Here is a 24,947-nt window from a genome sequence, read left to right as displayed (position 1 = left end):
CCCATGAAACATTGAAATCTAATGTAAAGGTGAAATGCGGATTATTCGAATCGCTCTCATACAAATCAAAATAATGTAGCTCTAAACTTGACGGACTTTCAGAAATAAAATCATCATCGCATGTTGCATCCTCCTTTGTTAATTTGGAAAGGAAGTAGCCAGCGATGTCGGTAACGGTGTTTTTTCCCGTCATGAGATACACTACAGGTAGGCGTATTTGACTGGATTCAAACAGGTAATTGATCAGCTCTATTACTTGCTGGGAATCCAATCCAAAATCCAGGAGGATTGATGTATCTTTGATTTCGGATTGGTCAACTGATAAAATCGATGCGGCACACAACTTCACAAAGTCAACCCATGACTGAAGTGAATGATCTTTGTTCCCCCTGTGTTCTGGAAAGGCATTGGCTAAATCTGGATTTCCGTCATGCACGTGAATTTGACTTGACTCAAGGTTCTTTTCAATTTCTTTTCCTATTACAGATGTGTTCAAGTCTGCAACTGCAAATTGCACCTTATTTGTGATCAACGCACAGTTCAGTGCATTGGCTATCTCATGCTTTGACAATGCATAAAATCCGTTCATTGCATTTATAGCCTGAATATTTTGATCCGCTCCCATTCCGACGGACAACAATCCCCAGTTGATGACCTGTGCTGCTTTACCAATTGAACGTCTATAATGAGCAAATGCATCCATAAAGGCATTCCCTGCAGCATAATTAGACTGAGCTCTATTTCCCAAAAGAGAAACTATGCTGGAGTGCATAACAAAATAATCCAAATCCAAATTTTCTGTCACTCGATGAAGATTCCACGTGCCCAATACCTTGGGAATTAGCGGAACATCAAACATCTCGGTTGTCAATCTCTTCACGGGTGTATCTCGTAGAACACCGGCACCGTGAAAAATCCCACGGATCTTTGTGATTGCAAGATTTCTTACAAGTCTTGCGAAGACGCAATCTAAATCTTTTTTCTTTGTTATATCAACTTTTTCATGCCAGATATGTGTGCTTCGATACGTTTTATGTTTTCTATTCTTCGATTTTCTACCTCAGAGGGAAATCGTCTAGATAAACTGATTACAATCTTTGCCGCTCGAGCAGCCAAAAATTTTGTCACTTCCCATCCTAGACCTGTGAGACCACCGATAACAATGTATGCTGAATCTCTTCTTATCAACATGTTGCTTGGAATTTGTATTTTTGTGGATTCTTTCAAGACCGACATATTCAAAATATATTCTGAATTGTGTTGAGATATTCTATATGCAGCTTCTTTCATTTCCAGCATCAACTGTTTTGCTCGCTTAAATTGCTTTCGCATTTTTGTTTGCTTAAATATGTCAAACATATCTATAACACATGATTCTATGTGTGGGTAGTTTGATGGATCATCTGACGTTGTAGAAATCGGTAACAGACCCTTGATGGTAAGTAACTGTTGAAGATTTGGAAACAACAGAATAAGCAATTCAAATGGGCGCGTGACTTGTTTTGTCAACACGATAAGAACAGAGGCTGAAGGATCTTGACTATCATTCGAAATATGAAATTCCTCTGTTTTAACTAAACATTGTTTCTTTTGTAGTAATACTTTCAAAAGTGCTGCTACATCCTCATGTTCTTTGTCGTGTAAAACGCAAACATATTTCTTTTTTTCGATTTTCTCTGCAAAGGACATTGCAACAACAGTGTTAAAAAACATCCCCATCCTGTAAAATGGTATATCTTGCAGTTCGCAGATGCAGAGTTTGTTAACTGCTATCGAAGATGCTACATTGATAAGACAACAACCAACAATTTGCTTCCCATTTTTCAAAGCTTGTCCGGTAAATTCACAAGCCATTACGTCATGTCCGATGTCGAGACCGCGACTCCAGTACCTTGTCACTGGGATTGTACTTGGGAAAGGATACGCATAATTCTTGAAACATAACAACACTTTGTCGACGGAGACGCTGCAAACATTGTTGTTGTTGTTTGTACTTTCTAGGTTTGGAACCAAAAAGAAAGACGGTTTGTTTGATTTGGATCGTGTTCGAACAGAGAAATGTTTTTCCGTTGACGGATCAACTGTTTTCACACTGTCGACAAAGTATGTTGATGGCAAATGTTGTATTGTAGCTTTCAATACTCCTTGTGATGAAATAATGAATTCCCGAGAGCGATTTTTTTCTGTACCGTTTCTGAGAGAACAGATCGTGGTTACAATTGAATTTTGAAGGTCTAGCCAGTTTCCATGAAGATCTATCATTGCAAGTTCAAAGTCAGAGTGTTCTAACTGAAATGAACGACCGATCCCCCATAGTTCCGATCCAAAGACACCAAATACCTCTCTATCCTCACCACCTTGTGTCCATTCTGTAATGATGTATAAGCGGACTGTATCAAGGTCTATCTTTTGTAACACCGACAAAAGAAGGTGTGCTGACTTTTGCACGACTTCTAACACTTGATTTCCATTTTGTGAATTTTCAACAGCGACAAAGCCAGGAGCAAAATATAAATCTAAAACTTTACGTTCAGGCAATGCTGAAAGAAAATTATTCATTTGGAGATCGGAAGATAAGTTGACTGCTTCTAGCTTTGTGGATATTTTGCATAAAACTGATTTAGCTTGTGCTATTGTTTGTTCTTTCCATGAAACTATTAAGCTTGGTCTATTTGCAGAAACCTCTCCTAATGGAATCTGACTGAGTTGCCATTTTTCTTCAAGAAAATGATTTACGGTTTCGTTTTCCCCAGGGACTAAAGTCATTTCAAATCCTTCCATCTCTGCTACAATCGTTCCATTTTTTCGTAAAAGTAACGCATTGTATATTACTTTTGAATTTTGATCTGACATCAATCTTGAAAAGCATGTCATCTTTTTTGTCGGCGATTGTTTAACTGTGAATTTCCTTACCCCAGTAGGTAGAATACGAGATTGTTTTCCGAGTTCTAATTTCAATGTGGGATTAACGCATAACTGACACATTCCATCAATAATGACCGGATGAAAACATGTTCTTGTCATTTCCATAATAACGGTTTTTGTTAAGATTATATCCGCAAGATTGTCATTAGTTGATGACTGAATCCCCGATATTATTCGGAAAGTTGAACCATGTTTGAAACCTAATCTATTCAGAAATGAATAAATTTCATTGTTTGATTTTCTCTTCGCAAGTGTCCCGTCAATGCTTGCAACATCTACGACTTCTGACTTCGATTGATCCACATGTTTCACCGTCCCTTCGGCCAATACCCTAGACCCTTCTTTTTCTCGTACTTTGAATTCAACTTCCAAAGAAGATGGGAAGTCAACATAAATAAGGAGATACTTCTCCTCCGTCATTCCTATTTCCAAAGGGTTCAAAATTCGCCATGATATTTCGAGTTCTTCCACATTTCCATTCCATATATTTCTTCCGATTTCAAGTGCTATCTCTCCGTATAAAGCGCCTGGTAGAATTATCCTGTCGTGCACAATATGTTCGTATACGAAAGGCGTATTCCATTTTGAGATATACACACTGAATTTCCTGTTCGGCCCCTTTGTGGATTGAATCATACGACCAGAGTAATTTTCACGATCATTTCCTTGTGTTAAGCCCTTTTTGACATCCAATTTAATGCCGCAATCGTTCTTACTGAAAACATATCTTGGAAGTCTGCAAAGACTTCCATTCATTGTTGTGACATTCTTCCAAATCGGAAGTAATCCCTTTTCGAAAATTTTATCTAATGTGTTTGAAAATGTTTTTATCTCTGACATCTTGTTCATGGACGGCAAAATTATGTCATCTGTTTTCGGAAACATCGCAGAAAAATGTGCCTGGAATACTGGTCGTGGTCCTATTTCTAAGATGATCATATTATCTAATGTTTCTTTCATTGACTTCATCGATTGCATAAATAATACAGGTTGTGAAACATTCAATACCCAATATTCTGGATAAACAAAGTCTGATTTTATTTCTGTTCCTGTAACTGTTGAAAAGGTTCGAATACATGGCACATTTGGTTTGATGCTTTGTAGCATACCAGCCAGGTCCTTACCGGCGTCTTTGGTATGATAACTGTGATATGCACAAGGTGTTCTGAGGGGTATGAATACTGTGTCGTCAGCTAAATCCGTTTTCAGTCTTTCCAGAGCTTCGTTATCGCCAGACACAGTACACGATTCTGTGCTATTGTAGACAGCTACATTTGCTTTACAATTATAAATTTTCTGAATTTTAGCACATGCTAGACTAACCGTCTCAGTTGCACAATTGCGAATGACCATCATTGCACCATTTTGACATGTAGGCAGAGCAAGTGAACGATAATAAATAACTGTTACAGCATCCCCAAGTGATAATGCCCCACTTTCGTATGCTGCAGCCACCTCCCCTACAGATTGTCCTATGATCGCTGATGGACATATCCCTATGTGTTTCCATGACGCTGCAAGTGCTAACTGAGTTGCAAAAATTGCAATGTGAGCTAGAATAGGATCTGTATAATTTTCTTTCCTCTTTTGAAACGCTTCGTAAATTGAAATGTCTGCACCAAGCTTTTTCAAATGAAAGTCAATATCAAGCACACATTTTCTGAAGACTGGATTTACACCTATCATTTCTGAACACATTCCTGTCCATGTAGTTCCCACTCCACAAAAAACAAATACTATTTGAGGTTTTGTAGAGGGCATTGGAGAAAGTGATTGTTCGTTTTGCTCTAAAACAGTTTGCAACTGTTTTTCAAGATTTTCTACAGAGTCTGTAACTATCAACTTTCGAAATTTGAAATGATCTCTACAAAAAATAGAGGTATATGATAAATCCTCTAGTGAAGACATATTACTGAGATTTTCTCTTACGTCGTGAACTATTTTTTGCAAAGAATCCCTTGTTACTGCAGATAATACTACAGCGTTGCGTCTAGGAAATAAAACTTCAGACATGGACCCTTTATTGCTCTTTCCCAATCTGTTGAAGCTTTGGCTGCTGTATATTATTGCATGCGAATTTGTGCCTCCGAATCCAAATGAATTGATCGATGCCAATCGATAACCTTCAGGACTTTGATTCCATTTTGAGTAGTCTTTGCTGATTGTGAAACCATATTCTTGAAATGGAATGTTTTCATTCTGCTCATCGGCATGCAGTGATGGTACAAAATAGCCCTGTTTCATCATCAAGAGAACTTTAATGAGTCCAGCAACACCTGCTGCGGATTCAAGATGACCGATATTGGTTTTTACGGACCCAATCTTAATTTTACGATCTACATAATGCGATCCAAAGAATTTTCCAAGAGCGTTTGCTTCTATCGGGTCACCAACAGGGGTTCCAGTACCTACAATCAAACAGTGGGGTCGTATAAAAAGTGATATTTTCTTTTCCGCAATAAAGGTAATTGTATCAATGAGATTGATCACTGTTCGTTATATTTACCTTTCATCAACTCATTATTATAGATATAGCAATTCTGTAAATGAAGAAATCTAAATCAAGGTATGAATATTTCAAACGTCGTTTTCAGTTTATATGTTTTCAAAAACTTCTTTCAGTTAGTTTTCTGTAAATGCAACCATCAATGGGAATGTCGTTATCAACAAGAAAAGAAAACGTATTAATGGTTTGTATTCAGATAGTGTTCCACAAAATATACGACCATTACCAGATTTCAATGAATTTAGTTACTCACTACTCAACTATTTTGCTGATAGGAGTTTGAGATTGATCATTGTTCGTTATCTTCACTTTTTATAAGAGTTATGAGATTGATCATTGTTCGTTATCTTCACCTTTATAGGAGTTATGAGATTGATCATTGTTCATTATCTTCACCTTTATAGGAGTTATGAGATTGATCATTGTTCGTTATCTTCATCTTTCGTTTAAAGACGTTTTGAAAAATGAGTGGAACTTCAATTGGGTTCTTCATCGGTCGCGTTGGCCTACTGATTGATTATGAAATAATTTACTTCTCAATGCATTTCTGTCACTTTTACATGTATGTGTAATCATAGTGGATGCAAGTTTTGTACTTACATGTACATGTAGCTTTAGTGTTAAATATATTTATATCTAGGTAAACTAATACACTTTGGTGAAAAGGTGAAAATAACGAACAGTTATCAATCTCATAACTCCTATAGCGAATAAAAAATTAAGTGTCAGCCTATTATATAGATTAAATACATGTACAAATGCATGTATATGTATATTATTCTCCCTTTTACCTGAATTCTATATCTAAAGGACCATTTCATGAAATGGGTTGAACCACTCCAGCGTTTGATCATCGTTAATCTATTGCTTGAAAATTGGGGTAATTTTCGTGTCACATGTAATATTGTGTAATTATTTGTAATTTTAATACCACAGGAAACATTATGTACATGTAACTTAGGGCTGAAACTATTCACAGAAATATCGATACTGTTCAATATTAACGCTCGATTCAATGTTCGATGAGGTTTTTTTTAAATCTAGGTCAGTACAATGTATCGGGCTTGACCTGCACTTAATAATTAGTATCTGATAACAGTCATTGTTGTGAGCATCGAGTCTGACAAACTCTATAAAGAATTTAATAAGTTTTAATTGCAGAGTCAATAGGCATCTTACCGTTTGGCGGTTTGGAAAGAATTTACTTTTGAAATTGTGATTGCGAATCTTCGTAATTAAATTTTTCTTCAAAGTTATTGGTTTCTTCTGTAAAATGTATCGTATTGAAAATATTGAATCGTGGCATAAATATTACAATACGCGTCGTATCGTGAATGGGGCGTATCGTTTCAGCCCTAAATTACTGCAATTGTTGAGTTGGATATCTGTATGTAGTGTTAATGGTATTATAGATTTGTATTAATCCCATATGATGTAATTTTATTGTTTAAGTGTTCCGTTACTCATAAGGAAAGGAGAGTTTCAGACAAGTACTTAGTACTTAAATATATTTTTGTGAACAGGTTCTCTTAATCTCCCTCGGCCACTATGTATCTTTAGGTTTTAACAATATGTAAATAATACTTTTCAAATCAAAACCAAAAGGTATAGAGGGGAGTTGAACCCAAGACATTTCACATGAAAGACAGAAGCTCTAGCAACTGAACCACTGTGGACAATAACCACTTGGGAAAATTGAAAAAAGTGTTTCATATGAAAAAACTATATACTATTATTTTACATATTTCTGATATTAAATAGCATTTTCATAATTTTTGGGGGGAAACCCTAATATGAGTTACAATTATAGGCACATTTAAACTGAGGGGATCTTCAGTAGGTCAATGACCACATTACTTTTAATGTGGTCATGGAGGGGTAATCGGACATTAACAAACTTTCAGTCTTTTATGTATTTCTGTATGAAATTTGATTGTTATCTGGGTTTTTTGTAGAAATGTTTCAGGTGTAATTATGTTTGTACCAGTAGTGTTAGTGCTATATGTATTGCAATGCTTAATTTGGTGTGCATTTGTCTATGCAGTTTTAGCGTTTAAAATATATGTTAATAATTTTCTTATGAAAGGTGAAGATAACGAACAGTGATCAATCTCATAACTTCTATAAGGAATACAAAATAGAGAGTTGGGCAAAGATGGAACCCTGGATATACCAGACGTGGGATCGGATGCCTAGGATGAGCAAGCATCCCCTGTCGACCGGTCACACCCGCTGAGAGCCCTATATTTTGACCAGGCAAACAGAGTTATCCGTAGTTAAAATCAGTGTGCCAAGAACGCCCTAACAATCGGTATGAAACAAGTCAAACAGCATTTTAACCAATGATAGGTGGTATTGGCAAAGTAGATTATCATAACGACCATATAATTTTCGAAATGCTGACTTTAAAAAAGATTGTTGAAAGCCCTGCATCATCAATTTGTTTGTCAGTAGCCTGCCTCGATCATACGCGGAACAAACTCTTGCGTATCGAATTCGTTAAGATTTCATCCAGTTTCAGTGTTAGATGTATCGGTTTGCTATTTTATGATACATTTATTCCCATGCAATTTTAGTGTCCCTAGCCGTTAAGTAAACGTACTATATTGATCAAGTAGTTATATATCCATGCACACATTGTTTACACCTGCAGTACGTTCATAAAGAAATGCCTATCAGTGCAATTTGTAAAGATACAAGAAACAAGAGCAATAGAAATGTAAGCATAAATCTGTAGCTGTCGGACTTTGTGTTGGTCTGTAGAAATTTTATATACGGATAAGATACATACCGTGAGCTTCAATGTACTGCACGCTGCCGGGATCGATTCCTGATTTGTTGAAAATCTTCTCTAGAAGGCGAATTTGTTGACTCTCTGCAGGTGCTGTAATTGGTGAATTTTCATGTCCATCTTGATTGCAGGCTGTGTTAATGGTTCCCCATATATTATCGTTATCATGCATAGCCTTTAACAAAAGTGCAGGGAATTCAAAATAAAAGTACATACTGTACAACGGGTATTTTCTAGGATCCAAAACTTTTGCGATTTGATCCCTAAAAGGTAGCCAATTTTATTCTGCGTTTCCAATTTCTGAATTTACATCATAATGATGGATTAAATTTGTTTAGAATATTTAGCGATTGTAATCTATACGCTTTTTCTTAAGACATGCCAAGTGAAAGTATTTATATAGCCAGACAAATGGAATAGTACATGTCAAAATGATACTACTTGCAAGATATCTCAAAGTCATGTAGGAAAACTCAAAGTGGATAAATTTCACGAGGACATCTCAAACAAAGCTACTATTACCCTTCCTTGTTTTCAATTTAATTCCCGGAGCATTGAAGTTCACTGCAATTAAGGATGCTACTTTGGAATGCACATATTTAAAAATTATGATACAATTATTTAAAATGCAGTCTATTATTTCACTAAATGCATGCAAAGATATATTTTTCACGCCATAGCGTATTATAACAAATGTTTAAATTGTGACGTATGGATGATGCTAATTATTTCTGCTAATTTTTTTTCCATGAAATTCACAAGTACAAAAATGTAGAACAACATATGCAGATTAAATTTCTAATATTTGTCGATTTCTTTTTATATCACAACGCTTGGATTATAGGCATGCACCCTTAAAGTTGAAATGAGTCATGGAAAAATATGGACATGAGAGAGAGAGAGAGAGAGAGAGAGAGAGAGAGAGAGAGAGAGAGAGAGAGAGAGAGAGTTTATGATTTATATGACATTTATTTCGAGTAGAAGATTAAATCCTACATCGCAAAGACGTTTGAGGATGACAACTCCACATCCTTCCCCTCTGACGTATCCATCAGCATTCTTTGAGAAAGTGTGACATTTTCCTGTAGGTGATGCCATCCGTGCCTTTGACAATACTATCGGCATCATGTGACTCATCAGAACATTTACACCCCCACATATTGCAAGATTTATCTCTCCTTCAATTTAGAAACATAAAATTGTAACTGATGATTATTAAGGGTAAACGTTATACATAATTTTGAATCCTTGAATTGTCGAAAGCGCAATATAACTTATGTTTCTGTGTTTTATTATGCTGGCTTGAAATGACATTTGTTCAATCTGATATATTTGTTAACATTCATCAACTTTAAAAGTGCACAAAAAGACACACAGAACAATTATCATTTCATTCAACACATGAGAAGGTACCTGTTCTTATTGCCTGTGCGCCTGCGTGGATAGCAACAAGCGATGACGAACAAGCAGTATCTAACGTAAGAGCTGGACCATGCAAATTTAAAAAGTAGGCAACCTGTGCTGATATAACACTCCTACTAAGTCCAGTGACGGAGTAATGGGACAACACCTTAGTATCTTCTATGAAATGGGCTTCGAACTCCCCGTTCATGGCACCTATAAAAGACGTGAGTTTAATCTGGGGTGAATTATGACTCTAGCAAACATACACATGTAGTATTATGGTAAATTAAGTTAAAGCATAGTTTCCTTTGCCTGAACATCCTATCAAAGTCCATGCAATAGTTGCTATTGTACAGTGAATTATAGTTATTGATATCCAATCTGTCGATGAATATATCTACTAAGATATATTTGTAAGAATGTCAAAGATGTAATAAGTATCCAAGTTAATTAATTTTCTGTAAGAAATGAAATTATGGAAGTTCATACTATAGATGTCCACTACAGATGTCGTTGATATCAAAATCTTGACTACAATATACAATAACTTACTAAATATACCATAAATAACTAAATTTGAATATTGTATACAATAATTAACCACATTTTACTTTAGCATAAAACAGTTCATAGAGAATGGGGGAGCAATAATTCACACTAAAACAATAATAACAGCTTGCAAAAAATGTTACACTAAAATTGCTACAACAAAATTATGGAATTAATGCCATAAAAAATAACAGAAGAAAAATATCATATCGAATTGTTAAAAAAAAAAAAAAAACAAAAAAAAAAAAAAACAAAAAAAAAAACAATAACAACAAATAGAATTGCTAAAACAAGACTAGAGAACAAAATTTTTAAACACATACCAAAAAATTAAAATGATATAGTTAACACAAAAAGGACAAATTCAATTTTTTTTAAAAATATAATTGTAAAATCAAACATGTTAAAACACCATTGTGACACTGACATATAATCTTTGTTGGCATTCATTGCAGATAGCATTGCTCTACCAAACGAATTAAGAAACTCACCTATATAGACGCCTGTTTCTGACCGATCCAAATTTGCTTTAGTGATCCCACCATCTTCCATGGCCTTGTATACACACTCTAACACTAATCGCTGTTGGGGGTCCATCCTCTTGGCTTCGTTATCTCCTTTTCCGAAAAACATTTTGTCCCATTCGTTGATTCTAGTTACATCGATAGAAAGTTGAATATTAACTACATATGTCAAGAGAGTTTTACATTTTTGGTTCTGTTTCAGTGGTACATAATTATACATATGTTTATATTGGTCATCGATAATGCACCAGATCTAGATGATTGAGATCATCAGTCGGAATCGGTCAACAAAGCCTGGTCAACATCGACTGATCACGTCAGCAAAATGTTATACAAGACAAAAGTCCCCTAACTGTTTTGATCTTCTGTTCCAGGAGAATAGTTTCTTTTCCGAAAATAAAACAATTAGAAATCTATCCACCAAACCATGCATAATGTCAATGACACTATATATATGGTATGAGAATAGATAATGAGCTGGAATTGGGACATTGGGTTGGGACCATGATTTATATCATCATGTGTATACGATCTATCTCTGGTACCAAATATTACATACATCAATTTGAACAAATATTCGTGTGTCAATCATTTCTCAATAGGCCAACGTAAAGAGTTTAAATTGAAATTAACCATGTTGAAGCACCCACGGGGTTGGCAAACACACGTGTATTACTAATAGATTACTTACATATCATCAATATTTTACTTAAAGCATCACAGGAAAATTAATCAGGTCTAATAATGTAAATAGATACATAATCATTTAATTTTAGCTCTTTTTTTTTCGGTAGAGACTTCGTAAGCTACATGTGTACGTAGCGTAATGCATCAGAAAATGGTATGTTATTTGCGATTTTTTTATTTAATAAAATATTTAGATCCAACACAGTAAATTACTTATGCAATTCATAGATCTATAGCGATCCACATGTTAAGCGCTGAGACAGGTCGATTTCCTAAGTAAAAACATAATGAAACAGCAACTTTGCAAATACTTTTTTATTTCAACTATGACATCGCTGTACATATCTGAGTTGGTTGTGTTTTTTTGGTGTTTTTTAAAGAATTTTTATCGTTAAAGTTTTATGTAAGTAAAGGATGTACGTTTTCTATATAAATAATCAGACAGTACAGTATTTTATTGTTCACGTTTAATTCAGTTGATTCTTAATTCCATTGGCCTAGTTTAAAGGCCTAAGGCCTACCAACGTAACAGTGCTCCATGGTGCAATGTAAAATTAGAAAAGAAAAAGTAGTGCCAATTGGTATGAAACACGTCAGACACCATTTGACCAAGGTTGTATTGGCAAACTAAATCGATATAACGAAAGGTGGATATAACAAAACGTGATCATTCTCATCACTCCTATCAGGAATACAAAACAAAGAGTTGAAAAAACACGGTATCCAGGACATGTAGATGGCGTCAGGTGCCTTGGATGAGTAAGCATCCCCTAGCGACCGATCACATCCTCCGTCTTGATCAGGTAAACTGAGTAATCCGTAGTCAAAATCAATGTGCCAAGAATGGCCTAACAATCGGTATGAAACACGTCGACCATAGAATTTGCGAAGTGCTGACTATAAACGATATTGTAGATACCGATTCATGAAAAGTACACATACATTGTAATTATAATGAGTTTTGGAAAGTACATGTAAATGGACATATTGTATCTAGATATGTATATAGAAATTTCATCACAATCCTCTTTTTTCTGCTGGTATTCTAACGTATTGATACCAAAAGTGACTCATGTCATATGAAGAAACATATCATCAAAACATTTACATACATGTACTAGCACACTGTTGAAATATTATCGGCACATCGTTCTTTAAGAATACGCTCAAAATCATCATGTTCTTTTCTATAAAGGATACCAAGTTCTTTTACAAAGCTGACACAAATAATGTCAATGTTTGAAAATATTCATTCCTGTCCGTCGAACTAAGACCACCGAACATTTACTAAAGTTTGATATATCATATACACGTTTAGATATATGTATCGCTATCAGAAATGAGTCGACGTTTTTTAATCTAATTTTCTACACAAATAATTATACATTTTCTTTGTTTACATTATATGCAAAGTGGAATGTACTAATATGATTTTACTTTATTTAGGACAATTTTACACATTACAGGTAGATCTTTTGGTTTATTATTCTACCTGTAATATAATCAACCGAAACATAAAGACTTACGCGTGTACTACATAAAGATGTACTTTCACAGCACGTGGTTTTTGAATATAGAAATAGATAAGCATGGTACTTTCATCAATAATTATACGAACCCAGATATTTATAATATATTTTGCTTCTAGGCAAATTCGATCAAGAGCCCGAAAAAAGGAGAGGAGGTGTCTTTACTTATTGGTTTATTTATTGTGAGCACTTGTGACATATGTTTAGTGTATCACAATATAATATAGGATTTGAACGAAATGTATGTTGACGGTTCACAGTTCTAATATAATTTCCGTTATTTAGTTGGAAATAACTTTTTGAATGACAATAAGATTTGTACGGATTTCTGATTTGTTTTTCAGCGGCGGTGTCAATGACCGAATGAGCTTCTGATAACGTGTTTAGGTACATGTATCAGCAATATCATCACCACGAATAAATAGCATGCATTAGAAATACCGATCGCATATACAGCATATATGTATTCAGTGAAAATCATGCATAGCTTCCATTTGATAATAAAAATAATCAAGATTTTAACATAATTAAATAATGTAACGTGATTTGTAAATGGGAAAAGCACGAGATCTATTCATATTCTTAAAAAGTGAATGTTGTCCTTTGTGTTAAGACCCGCCCACTTTGTTTATCATTATTCATGAAGGAAGCCTATGACTAAAACTGCTTGTTATAGGGTTTAAAAATCAATTGATATTTCGGCATTCCTCTTGACAAATGGAACTATTGAAACTATTTAGAATCATCGTCTGTGGCCTCTATGTATAAAATTTTAACTTTTCTACAGTAGAATTGCTTTTATTGACCACGGAAAAGGGGGCCAACTTTAATTGCTGTTTCACCGCATCCTTTTGCAGCCCTTTACCGACAGTGGCGACGTCTCCATATGAGTGAAATAATCTCCAGAGGGACGTTACACAATATTCAATCAATCAATCTTCAAAAAATATCTGAAAGTGTCCGAAATATCTGAAAGTGATCTGAAAGGGTATGTTACAATGAAAAAAGCTTCCTTATGTCTCAACACGGTGTAGTAGATTAGAGAGAAAATACTCGTTTCTATTCAATCTTCTATTTCATTACAATAAAGTAAAGATAACATGATACATATTTTCCTATCTTAGAAGAAAGAGAAAGAAACTTTATGTATCTTCAACGTCTGTTCGTTACAAGTATACTTAATATCCCAAATTCAATGTTCATTTTTATAATGCAGTTTTCCAAATTGAAAAAAACAATCCGTTTAGAAAATAGATTAAATGTACCAAATATAAACCAAATTCATCAAATACCTTGGTAGAGCATTTAAAAAAGTAACACATAGCTCTTATAACTAACTTCAAAGGGACTTGGACCTATAAAAAAGAAGTAAAGCTTTTGACACGGTAAATCATGACGTATTACTTCACAAACTACTGTCTTTTGGAATATGTGACAATTCATAAAATTGGTTTAAATCTTATTTGACAAATAGGTCACAATGTGTTAGATGGAATGGAATTCAGTCCGACAAACTAGATTTTACAATAGGAGTACCTCAAGGATCAATACCTGGTCCTTTGTTTTTTATTCTATATGTAAACGACTATCCAGATTGCTTACAATACTCTGCAGCCCATATGTATGCGGACGATACAACCCAAGATGTCTCGGATAAAAGTATAGATGTTATAGAAAAAAAATTACATATGGATCTTAAGAATACTTTGGAATGGATGGATAAAAACAAACTTACAATCAATCTCAAGAAAACGCAGTGCATGATAATTGGTACAGAAAATAGATTAAGAAATTGTAGAAAACTTTCAATAAAAGTGGACAATATCACCATCGAAAATGTATCATATGCAAAACTACTTGGTGTTTATATTGACAGATGTCTCACGTGGTCTGAACATGTTGAAATTCTAACCAAAAAACTTGCAAGCAAAATAGGTGTGTTATCTAGATTACATTCATTCTTGTCAACTGAATTATTACTGAAAATTTTTAATACAATTGTTTTACTTCATTTTAACTACTGTTGTACTGTTTGGGGCAATATGAAAAACAAGGACGGTCTTTACAATTATGCAAACTTCAAAAGCGAGCTGCTAGAGTGATTTTAAATAGAAGTTTTTATACATCTACAACAGAAATGATACAGCAACTTAGATGGATACCTCTGTCAGACTATTTTGTATATAGAGCTATCATTCTTGTCTTCAAAGTTTTACATAGTCTAACCCCCGATTATTTAGATGTTTTTCAGTATGTTCATGAAATTAGCAGTAAATCTACCAGATTAAGTCAAAGTAATTCATTATATATCCAGAGAGCAAAGACAAAATATTTTAGAAGATCTTTTACAATTTACGGTTTGCAGTTATGGAATAATATGCCAGACCTTTTTAAAATATTACCCAACATTGGAAACTTTAAAATCCGCTTATCTTAGAATTTTTTTTCATTCGGGAAATTAAAACCATATATATTTGTTTTTGATTATTTTCAGTTTTATTTTTATTTGTTTATTTATTTTCAGTTTTAAATATGTAATATTTAATATATATTAAACATGTATGTAAGGTGAAGATAACGAACAGTGATCAATCTCATAACTCCTACAAGCAATACAAAATAGATAATTGGGCAAACACGGACCCCTGGACACACCAGAGGTGGGATCAGGTGTCTAGGAGGAGTAAGCATCCCCTGTTGACCGGTCACACCCGCCGTGAGCCCCATATCCTGATATGTATACAACATACCTTCATAAACATGTACTATTTTATATTGTATCTGTATAATACTGCTGTCTGTATATATGTTTTCAGGACCACAATGTAAACTAGTTTTAAACTAATTGTGCTATCCTGTTTAAATAAAGGACATTATCATTATTATTATTATAAGTGTTATATCCTGTAGTCGTAATTGAAAATTGAATCGGAATTAGATTAAATACCTGTATTCATGATGATATCTTTTAAATGACTCATAATTCTCATATTCAACAAATCAAATCCTTCCTCTACCTGTCGTCTCTTGTAAGATCGGACTCAAAATCTTGAGAATTGTTACACTATTGCAGTACTGTTGATCCACAGAAGGATAAGTTGTACCTTCAAGTTGGAGCAAAGTACACACTAACTACTGCAATTAAAATTTTCATCACATCCTAATTATTTAGTAAATTGAGAATATTAAAGGGCAAACCATCAAAACATATAAGATAATATATCTTGACGTCAAACCACTCATGGTATGTTACTGAACCAAAAAGATTGGAAATAGACCATGACGATGGGATACGAGAGGTTCGTGTTGTGATGATTGTGGAAAGCACGAAAAAATTCAAATAGTTTATCATGTATATCGACATTTTCTCTGGTTCATTTAACCATTTCGACACTTCATTTGCATTTATATATTTGTATCATTGCACATTAGAAATTAATTTTATGTTTCATGGACGACTATATCATTTTCCGTGTTATTGGTCCTTACAAAGATCACATTTTTCCCGTGAAAGAGTATATACTCTGATTTTTTAAAAACAAAACAACAACTTATAAACAAATAGCTAAATTTGGCTGCGTAGAATTTGTTTTATATTCATCTTGTATATATTTTATTCTGTCAACATTTCAGATTCTTCTCTAAACTCTTCAAAATAATTAGAAAGAAACACAGAAAGAGGGTGTTCATTTGCATACACGACTCAAAGTCTCGTCAACACATTAGTTGCTCACGTTTATTAGATATCTTTCAAGAAAATGTTTCCATTTAGTGATCTTTTTCTCCCACGATTTCTTAATGCTAATATCTATTGATTGATATTGATGAAAGGTGAAGATACATGTAACGAACAGTGATCAATCTCATGACTCCTATAAGCAATGCAAAATAGAGAGTTGGGCAAACAAGGACCCCTGGATATACCAGAGGTGGGATCAGATGCCTAGGAGGAGCAAGCATCCACTGTCGAGCGGTCACACCCGCCGTGATCCCTATATCTCTAAGTCCTCGTGATGGCATTCGATCAGTGTACAAGTGCATATAGTGATGTTTTGGTCTGGTCGCTGACGTGAACGGGTCACATTTACTTCCATATGAATGCAGGGGAATTGTTTTATCATGATTGAAGATTTTAAAGTGATGCAAGACGTAAATTTGGGTCTCATTCTGGGCAAGGCCCTTCATCATTAATGTACTCTTTATTTGTCAATGATTTTGAATATTTTCTTTCACAAAACAATTGTGGTTTACATTAAATTTAGATTTAAATTTTATCATCTTGACTATTCCCTTAAGCCCCCTTATCTTATATCCATTAATGTATGTATGCAGATAATATTGTTTTATTTACTCAATCAAGTTAAGATCTACGGGATTTATTTAGAAGCCATTTAGAATCATCTGATCTATCTATAAAGATTGCACAAAACAAAAATCGTTATCGTCGGAAATAAAGAAAGGGATTCTTCGTCATATGACAATTAACAATTAAAAGTAGTTGATAGAAATAGAAAAATAGAATTGTTTCAAACTTAAATCCCTCAAAACAAATCTGAGGGGCTATGTACCCACTTTAATGAAAAATGAAAACAACGAACAATATTATTATAATTCCTATAACGGATACAAAATGAAGAGTATATATATATATATATATATATATATATATATATATATATATATATATATATACATATATATATATATACATATATATATATATATATGAAATGTGAAGATAACGAACAGTGATCAATCTCATGACTCCTATAAGCAATACAAAATAGAGAGTTGGGCAAACACGGGCCACTAGACACACCAGAGGTGGAATCAGGTGCCTAGGAGGAGTAAGCATCCCCTGTCGACCGGTCACACCCGCCGTGAGCCCTATATCCTGATCAGGTAAACGGAGTTATCTGCAGTCAAAATCAGTGTGCAAAGAACGGCCTAACAATCGGTATTAAACACGTCAAACAGCATTTGACCGAATGATAGGTAGTATTGACGAACTAGATCGTTATAACGACCATAGAATTTGCGAAATGCTGACTTCAATTGACACTGTTGGAACCCCTATACCATCAACTTGTTTGTCAGTAGCCTACCTCGATTCAAAACTGATTATACGCAGAACAAGCTCTTGCGTTACCGAAATAGTTGAGAGATATAAACAACATATGCAGGTGAAAATGGAATATTGCTACATAAATATGGGAAGTTGACGATGTAGAAGGTGAAATCATACCGTTTGTCACACAGTTGAGTTGTCAGTTTGCCATTAATGTCTACTTTCAATAAAATATCTAAGTATGAAGCAGAAGTGGACGACCCTTTTATTTCGAGCTCACATGGATATATCGAATTGACATATAAATGAAAGTTATTTTTGTTAATAGACATAACGTCGTCGATATATCTAAATCTTGAATTGATGGCCACAGCAGGATATTTTTTTCTGATCTCGGATAAGACTGGGTATATTTGAGTTAATGTAAACGAAATTACAACTATTCAAGTTGATGTCTTCATTATTATGAGGATTAGATTCAACAGATTCCTCCGCGTTATTTACCCACGAATTGTTAATAGAAAATGTGGACGATTTCTGACCGTGGCAGGCCTATCGATGAGACACAAATATTTTTTTATTCGATGTATAGTGTAATATATGGCAAGGATTCCTTGTTTCCCAATTCTCTCTTTTGTATTACTTATATCACTGAAGAGACATTATCTGTCGAAATGCGCATCCGGTGCATCAAAATTGGTACCGTATACGTTTTACATTATGACCCCTGGGTCGAGGCCTCTGCTGGTGGACTGTTAGTCCCCGAGGGTCTCTACAGCCCAGTAGCTAAGTACTTCGTTACTAACTTGAAAATACGGATGCATATTTAATTGCTGGGATAAGATTTAGAGATTTATTTCAAAATTAAGGATTATATCCCTCTTGCATAGCTCTTATCCTTGGACGATTTTGGCTCCAGTTTTTGGCACTTTAGTTTTCCTTTTAGCTCTTACAAGTTTATTGTTATTTCGAATTTCCAAAATTGCGGCTTGAGCATCACTGAAGAGACATTATTTGTCAAAATGCGCATCTGGTGTATCAAAATTGGTACCGTATACGTTTTACATTATAGAAGTTACAAAATTGATCACTGATCTTTATCTTCAATTTTCATATTCTAGATTTATTTCTGAAGAACAGAAAATATCGACTTCCAAATGTAAAATTGTTAAACAATCCACATGCTCGTTTCTTAGTATTCATGAAATCATTATGTCATTGTTTTTCCTTTAGAATATCTTACATGGCTACAAATGAAAAATGTAGCCTACTTAATGACAATAATACAATCAAAATATTGGTGTAAAGCTATACATTATCAATATGTAAACTAAGGGGTAAAACATAACATTTTCTGTTCAAAGCTCATTTCAAAGAAGCGTTTTCCAAATATCCTTGGGAGACCTTAACACTCGATCTACACACGGATGTGCAACAATTTGTCGATTTTTAGCTTATAGCAGTGTAGATTTTACAATGCACTAGACATTTGTTTCAGCATTTGATGTGTACAACATGAGAAAAAATGTACATCGGACATTAATATACGATCAGGTTTTCAAATCATATGTTGCCCTCAACTCTAGTCAAAAAGTGTATACTATATCCATTTCAAGGAGTGACATTTCAGGCTTATGTTTGATTAATCAAACAAATGGATGTGTTATATTCAAAGAAAAATCAAAATAACGAATGAAGATTACAAACAGTGACGAACAGTGATCAATCTTATTACTCCTATAGAAAAAAGCAAAATTGGGGACTCACCCTGAGACCAGACCGGCTTTTCTGATATACGATTTCCCGAGGGCATCTGGGTCGCTGTCGTAATACGCTTCAACATCGTACCTATCTTTTGGAATATCTTTGACATGATCTTCGCCGTTTGCAAGAACACGCCAAAATTCATCCAGGTTTTCGGCACCGGGAAATTTGCAACCGATGCCAACAATTGCAATGGTGTCGTCACCATCCATTGCTTATTTATATCATACTCATCCCATCTATTTCAATAATGTTTAACACAATAGAATATTTAAAAGTCGTATTTGTACCGTGTACAATGTTTTATCTAACTTTTTAAAATCTAATTTCGGATGAGGAAAATTGTGTCCTTATATAACATTTAATCATAATCAATGGGATGGGAGATTTTCAACCAATCGCGCTTGCTTTTAAGTACGTTTTAGTCTCACAATCAAAATAGGAAGAGCTCACGTATGCACAGTTATATTCTTTTAATTCTACGTTTATGCATCCTAGGAGTATCAATCGGATTTCGTATTCAAATAGATCAATAAGTTAAATCCCTTAGAAGTGAAATTCATCATGCATGTATTTTTCTAGTCCGGGTTCTTTCGAAGCTGAACACAATCGTGCACTGCTTACAAAATCAGATTTCACTTTAACGATATTTGTGTAAATTTTGTTGAGTTTAGAACATTTTGAAACTTAATATACACATATAAAAGAAATTCTTCTAAATTTATTCGAAAAACAAATAATGTCTTCTTTCATCTGTTATGTGCATGTACTTACATCGGGAATGAGTTATCTAACTTTATCTTATATCAGCAACTCGTTCAGTTATAATCGCGTGGTAACTTTGTCTACATGTTTATCATAAACACAGCTTTGATATAACAATATCAGCTACATATACTAGATAAACGGTGCAGATAATGAACAGTGCTCAATCTCATATCTCCTATAAAGAATACAAAAGAGAGTTGGTTTTGGACCGGTGGTTATATCAGATGTGGAACATGTTGGGTTGGGTGTTTGATATGCATCTTTATATTCAAGTTAACACGTATTTCTATGATTGATAAATTATTCACTTACTTATTCAGTTATATTTTTTCCAATGCTTTCTTTCCTTCTCAAAGTGTTGATGTAGGGTAGGAAGGTATGGCGATTGTTTGGTCTAGAGAAACCAGCTACGCGTCCCTTCCACCTTCGGTCCCCCATCCATATTTTTCGCTCTTTTTATCTTCCCTATCCCTTCATATGACTATTCACCTCCGCGGTGGCCGAGAGGTTAGAGCGTTCGCCCCGCATCCGGAAGGCCGGGGTTCGAATCCCGGCCGCGACAGACCTAAGACGTTAAAACAGGTAGTGACAGTTCCATTGCTAAACGCTCGGCATCAGGTGTGAATGTCACGGGTCCTTGGCGATGACCTTAAAAACGGATGACCCGTGTCACAGTAGGTGTGGCACGTTAAAGAACCCTCACTGCTCAATGGCCGTAAGCGCCAATCATAGGTTTAAATTTGAAGCCCTTCAGCAGTCTTGGTGACGTCTCCATATGAGTGAAAAATTCTCGAGCGAGACGTTAAACAAGATACAAACAATCATATGACTATCCCATATACTATTCCCTCCTTTTTTTCATTCTCCTGACACCCCTGAGACTCTGTAGACATAACAACACGTTACATACCTTTGAGCGTGCATAGTGTATGAAAAGGGTGCTATATAAATATGGTATTATTATTATATAAAGTGGATGATGACGCGGTTAGCGCTCATGTTTAATTCTCACTCAACTGATACCGCACTTGAATATATATATATATATATATATATATATATATATATATATATATATATCAATATAACCATCATAAACTGGAAAACACAGCTCTTATAACATGAACAGATACCTTCACCACAATATAGAACACAATCAAGTCACATAAATGTGCATGATATAACTATACAATAAGATTTACGAAATCATAATGACATGTCTTTATCACCAACACAGTTCTTATAACATCGTCCATCATTTATGACATCATCCATAGTCACATAATAAAGACATATGGAAATCACATTACTAAGAATCATAGGCGTAGCTTGGGTGCGAATATTACCGAGGCAGGGGGTCTGGCTATCGACATTTTAACAACGTAAAAGGTGTTGTTGTTTTTTTTACCGAGGCAGCTGCCTCGGTTGCCTCAATGGAAGCTACGCCACTGAGAATGTATAATATAACTCATGTGATAATAATACAAAATCCTATGAACAGTCCCATCCAAAACGAAATATTTATGTGTGTACTGGTTGAGCGCCAGTACGTCGAATGACAAATTCTTGCCTATAACCCATGGACCCGCCAAAAAAGGCGCGAAAAAGCGCCATCTACAGTGTCTCATATCAGGAGAAAATAAGTCTACTCTAATTCCTCAATTCAAACGAATATAATTGTATTTTTATTGCTTTTTTAATTCCCCATCATATCCCCTCTCAACCTGTCCGTCCCTCCTAGATAGTCTAATACCCTTACATTGAGAGTTGTATGGAAATCCTCAGTCGAAAACTCTAAAGACATTGGAGAAATGCAGAAATAAGAAACAAAATAAAGATAAACTATGACCCTAACGATACGCGCTCCATCGGTTATGCCGAAAATGAAGTGTCCTAATTCATGTGCCCATGTATTTTTAAAACAAATGAAAGTTATTCCTTAATTGCAAATGCAAAAGATTTGCGCTCTATCTTACATGTGACGCATAAATCGTATTGCGGAATTTTATCGCGAATTGCGCGCCGTAATTGATTGAGAGTTATTTATAGAGTTATGTCCTTGCGAATCATTTTCTTTGTATTTAAGTTTCAGATACAATTTAATATTTAGTATTTTGTGTTTATAACAATAGTCCAGGTAATTAAGAAATTTATAAATTATGTTTGATTACTTGGAATATTAAAACCGGTTTGTCGGCTTATTTATAACTCGCTCACTATATGTGCACGCTCTTCATTCTGACGCCGCCCTTCACACAGTTCACTGGGTGTTCGAATAGAGTTCGGGGTAACACATTTTTAATATTGGTAAGCAAATTATAAAATGTTTTGATATTTTATTTTGGATAAATATTATCAGTATCAATACATGTAATTCTACTATAGTAGCATTTAGCATTTTATTAATTTCATAAATATGCTAACGTTCATTTATAGTTATAACAATTCTAATGCGTTATAGCAGTGGAATATTTCTTTAGTAATTTCGACAATGAGTTTATACAATTTTCTTTATTATTCACAATAGAATACCTCTTTGTTCCGGTGAGACGGGTTTAATTGGGTGTGGCACTGCCATACAATTGGGGTATGTTATTGATGTATTTGTGTTTATTTTTTCCATAATATTCATGACAATGTCTTTGTTGACTGAGTATTTGATATGTTGTATATTTTTGGAAAGAAACAATATTTATTGTGTTTTAATTCTTTTCCTTGTAATAGCTCATTGCCAATTTGTATATATAATAAAAATAGTGACATTGAACCAAAATCTTAGTCATATACAGTTTAATATTGTAGGGCTGTTGAAATGTTTGTATAATAACAGTGTCCGCTATCATTTCCTCTTTAAAGTGCGGAATAACGTTTTCAATTCTAATGAATATTCATTTATCTATAAATTAGAATGTCCATCCTAATCGTTTAGAAATGTGTTATTATATATGCACATCATGCATCAAATCACAGCAAAAGTTTGACTCTTTTTATGATTCCAGAAAAATCACGAAGACGTTATAAACTAGAGTCCTTATCATTATTTCGATGTTGAAATCACATACATCATAAGAGGCGTTTTAAGGAGCCATTAAATAAAACTTTGGTGTAATGACCTACCTTCAGTAAATTGCTTCGCTGTGAAAAAAGCACTTCTGTATAACATTTCAAAAAGGGATCAGAGCATAAAATGTTATCATAACCACGCAATTTCGCTACTTAAAAACATTCTTTAAATCTACGATTCCAATAAAATGAGATGACGTGGTTTCAAGTGCAAATATTTTATTATACCGACGTGCTTGCAAGAAATATTGGGTTATATTTAAATATAATGCCTTTTCTTTATTCAGTATTGAATCCTCGGCATGCACAATGATTTGTGAGTGGACGCGAAACGTTGACCGGAATATCAATAAATAACGTGTTTCTGAGGTTTAACAACTTAAGACCAAGTGACCTATATCGTTGGAAACCGACATTGTTCAAAATATAGCATGTATCAAAGAGCATGAGGAATATAAGATACAGAGAAATCTTAATTATATCAAGATCAGTCATCCAAAATTACTTTGTTAAACACCACTCTGATATTCTGAAGTTGAAATGAAAAACTCATTGACAATGCCTTCGTAGATTTTCGTGAAAGGACAGCCAAATTGTGCTCCTTTGTTAGCTGACCTGTGGGTATATTCTTTTGAAGCAGATCAAAAGCCTCAACAATAAGAAAGTTCTTGCTGTGGCCTTCAAATCGACATTTAAATATATCGATTTTATCTATTAGCAATGCTAATTTTCATTCATAATTATGTCGATTCGATATATCCCTGTGAACTCGAAATAAAAGACACCACAAAGTCCGCAAAATCTGCTTCGCCGCGTACTTAGATATTTTATTAACAATAAATATAAACTGAAAAGTAACAACTCAACTTTATGGCAAACAGGATCATTCCAGCTTCTCCATCGTCAGTTTCCCATAGTCATGTAGCAATAGTACATTATGAATTGCATTTGGTGTTCATATATCTCAACGGATTCTATACACAAGAAATTGATCTGCATATGATCAGTTTTTAAATCAATGCAGGCTACAGACAAATATGTTGATGTCACAGGGGTTTAAACTATCTCGTTGAAAGCCATCAATTCATCAGGCTGTAAGCCATCATTTCGTCAGACTGAAAGTCATCATTTCATCAGACTGAAAGCCATCATTTCATCAGACTGAAAGCCATCATTTCATCAGACTGAAAGTCATCATTTCATCAGACTGAAAGCCATCATTTCATCAGACTGAAAGCCATCATTTCGGAAACTCGATGGTTAGGCCGTTTTTCTCGCATGGACTTTTGACTACGAATTATTCCGTTTACCTGATCAAGATATAGTACTCAAGGAGGGTGTGACCGGTCGACAGGGGACGCTTACTCCT

General features: G+C 34.5%; 1 protein-coding gene across 1 annotated transcript; it reads right to left on the bottom strand.

Annotated features, from left to right (window-relative positions):
• Positions 1-987: 987 nt before the first annotated feature.
• LOC130046604 (probable polyketide synthase 16) lies at positions 988-19,959 on the bottom strand. The gene is made up of 7 exons (XM_056153316.1): positions 19,751-19,959; positions 10,667-10,827; positions 9,636-9,839; positions 9,219-9,400; positions 8,223-8,397; positions 6,162-6,215; positions 988-5,333 (listed from the first exon to the last, which is right to left on the bottom strand). The coding sequence occupies exons 1-7, from the start codon at positions 19,957-19,959 to the stop codon at positions 988-990; spliced, it is 5,331 nt and encodes a 1,776-aa protein (XP_056009291.1).
• Positions 19,960-24,947: the final 4,988 nt, after the last annotated feature.

Source organism: Ostrea edulis, chromosome 2 (assembly GCF_947568905.1).
Source record: "Ostrea edulis chromosome 2, xbOstEdul1.1, whole genome shotgun sequence".
Taxonomy (NCBI): Eukaryota; Metazoa; Mollusca; class Bivalvia; order Ostreida; family Ostreidae; genus Ostrea; species Ostrea edulis.
The sequence above is the reverse complement of the archived record's forward strand: the minus strand, read 5'-3'. Positions and strand labels throughout refer to the sequence as shown.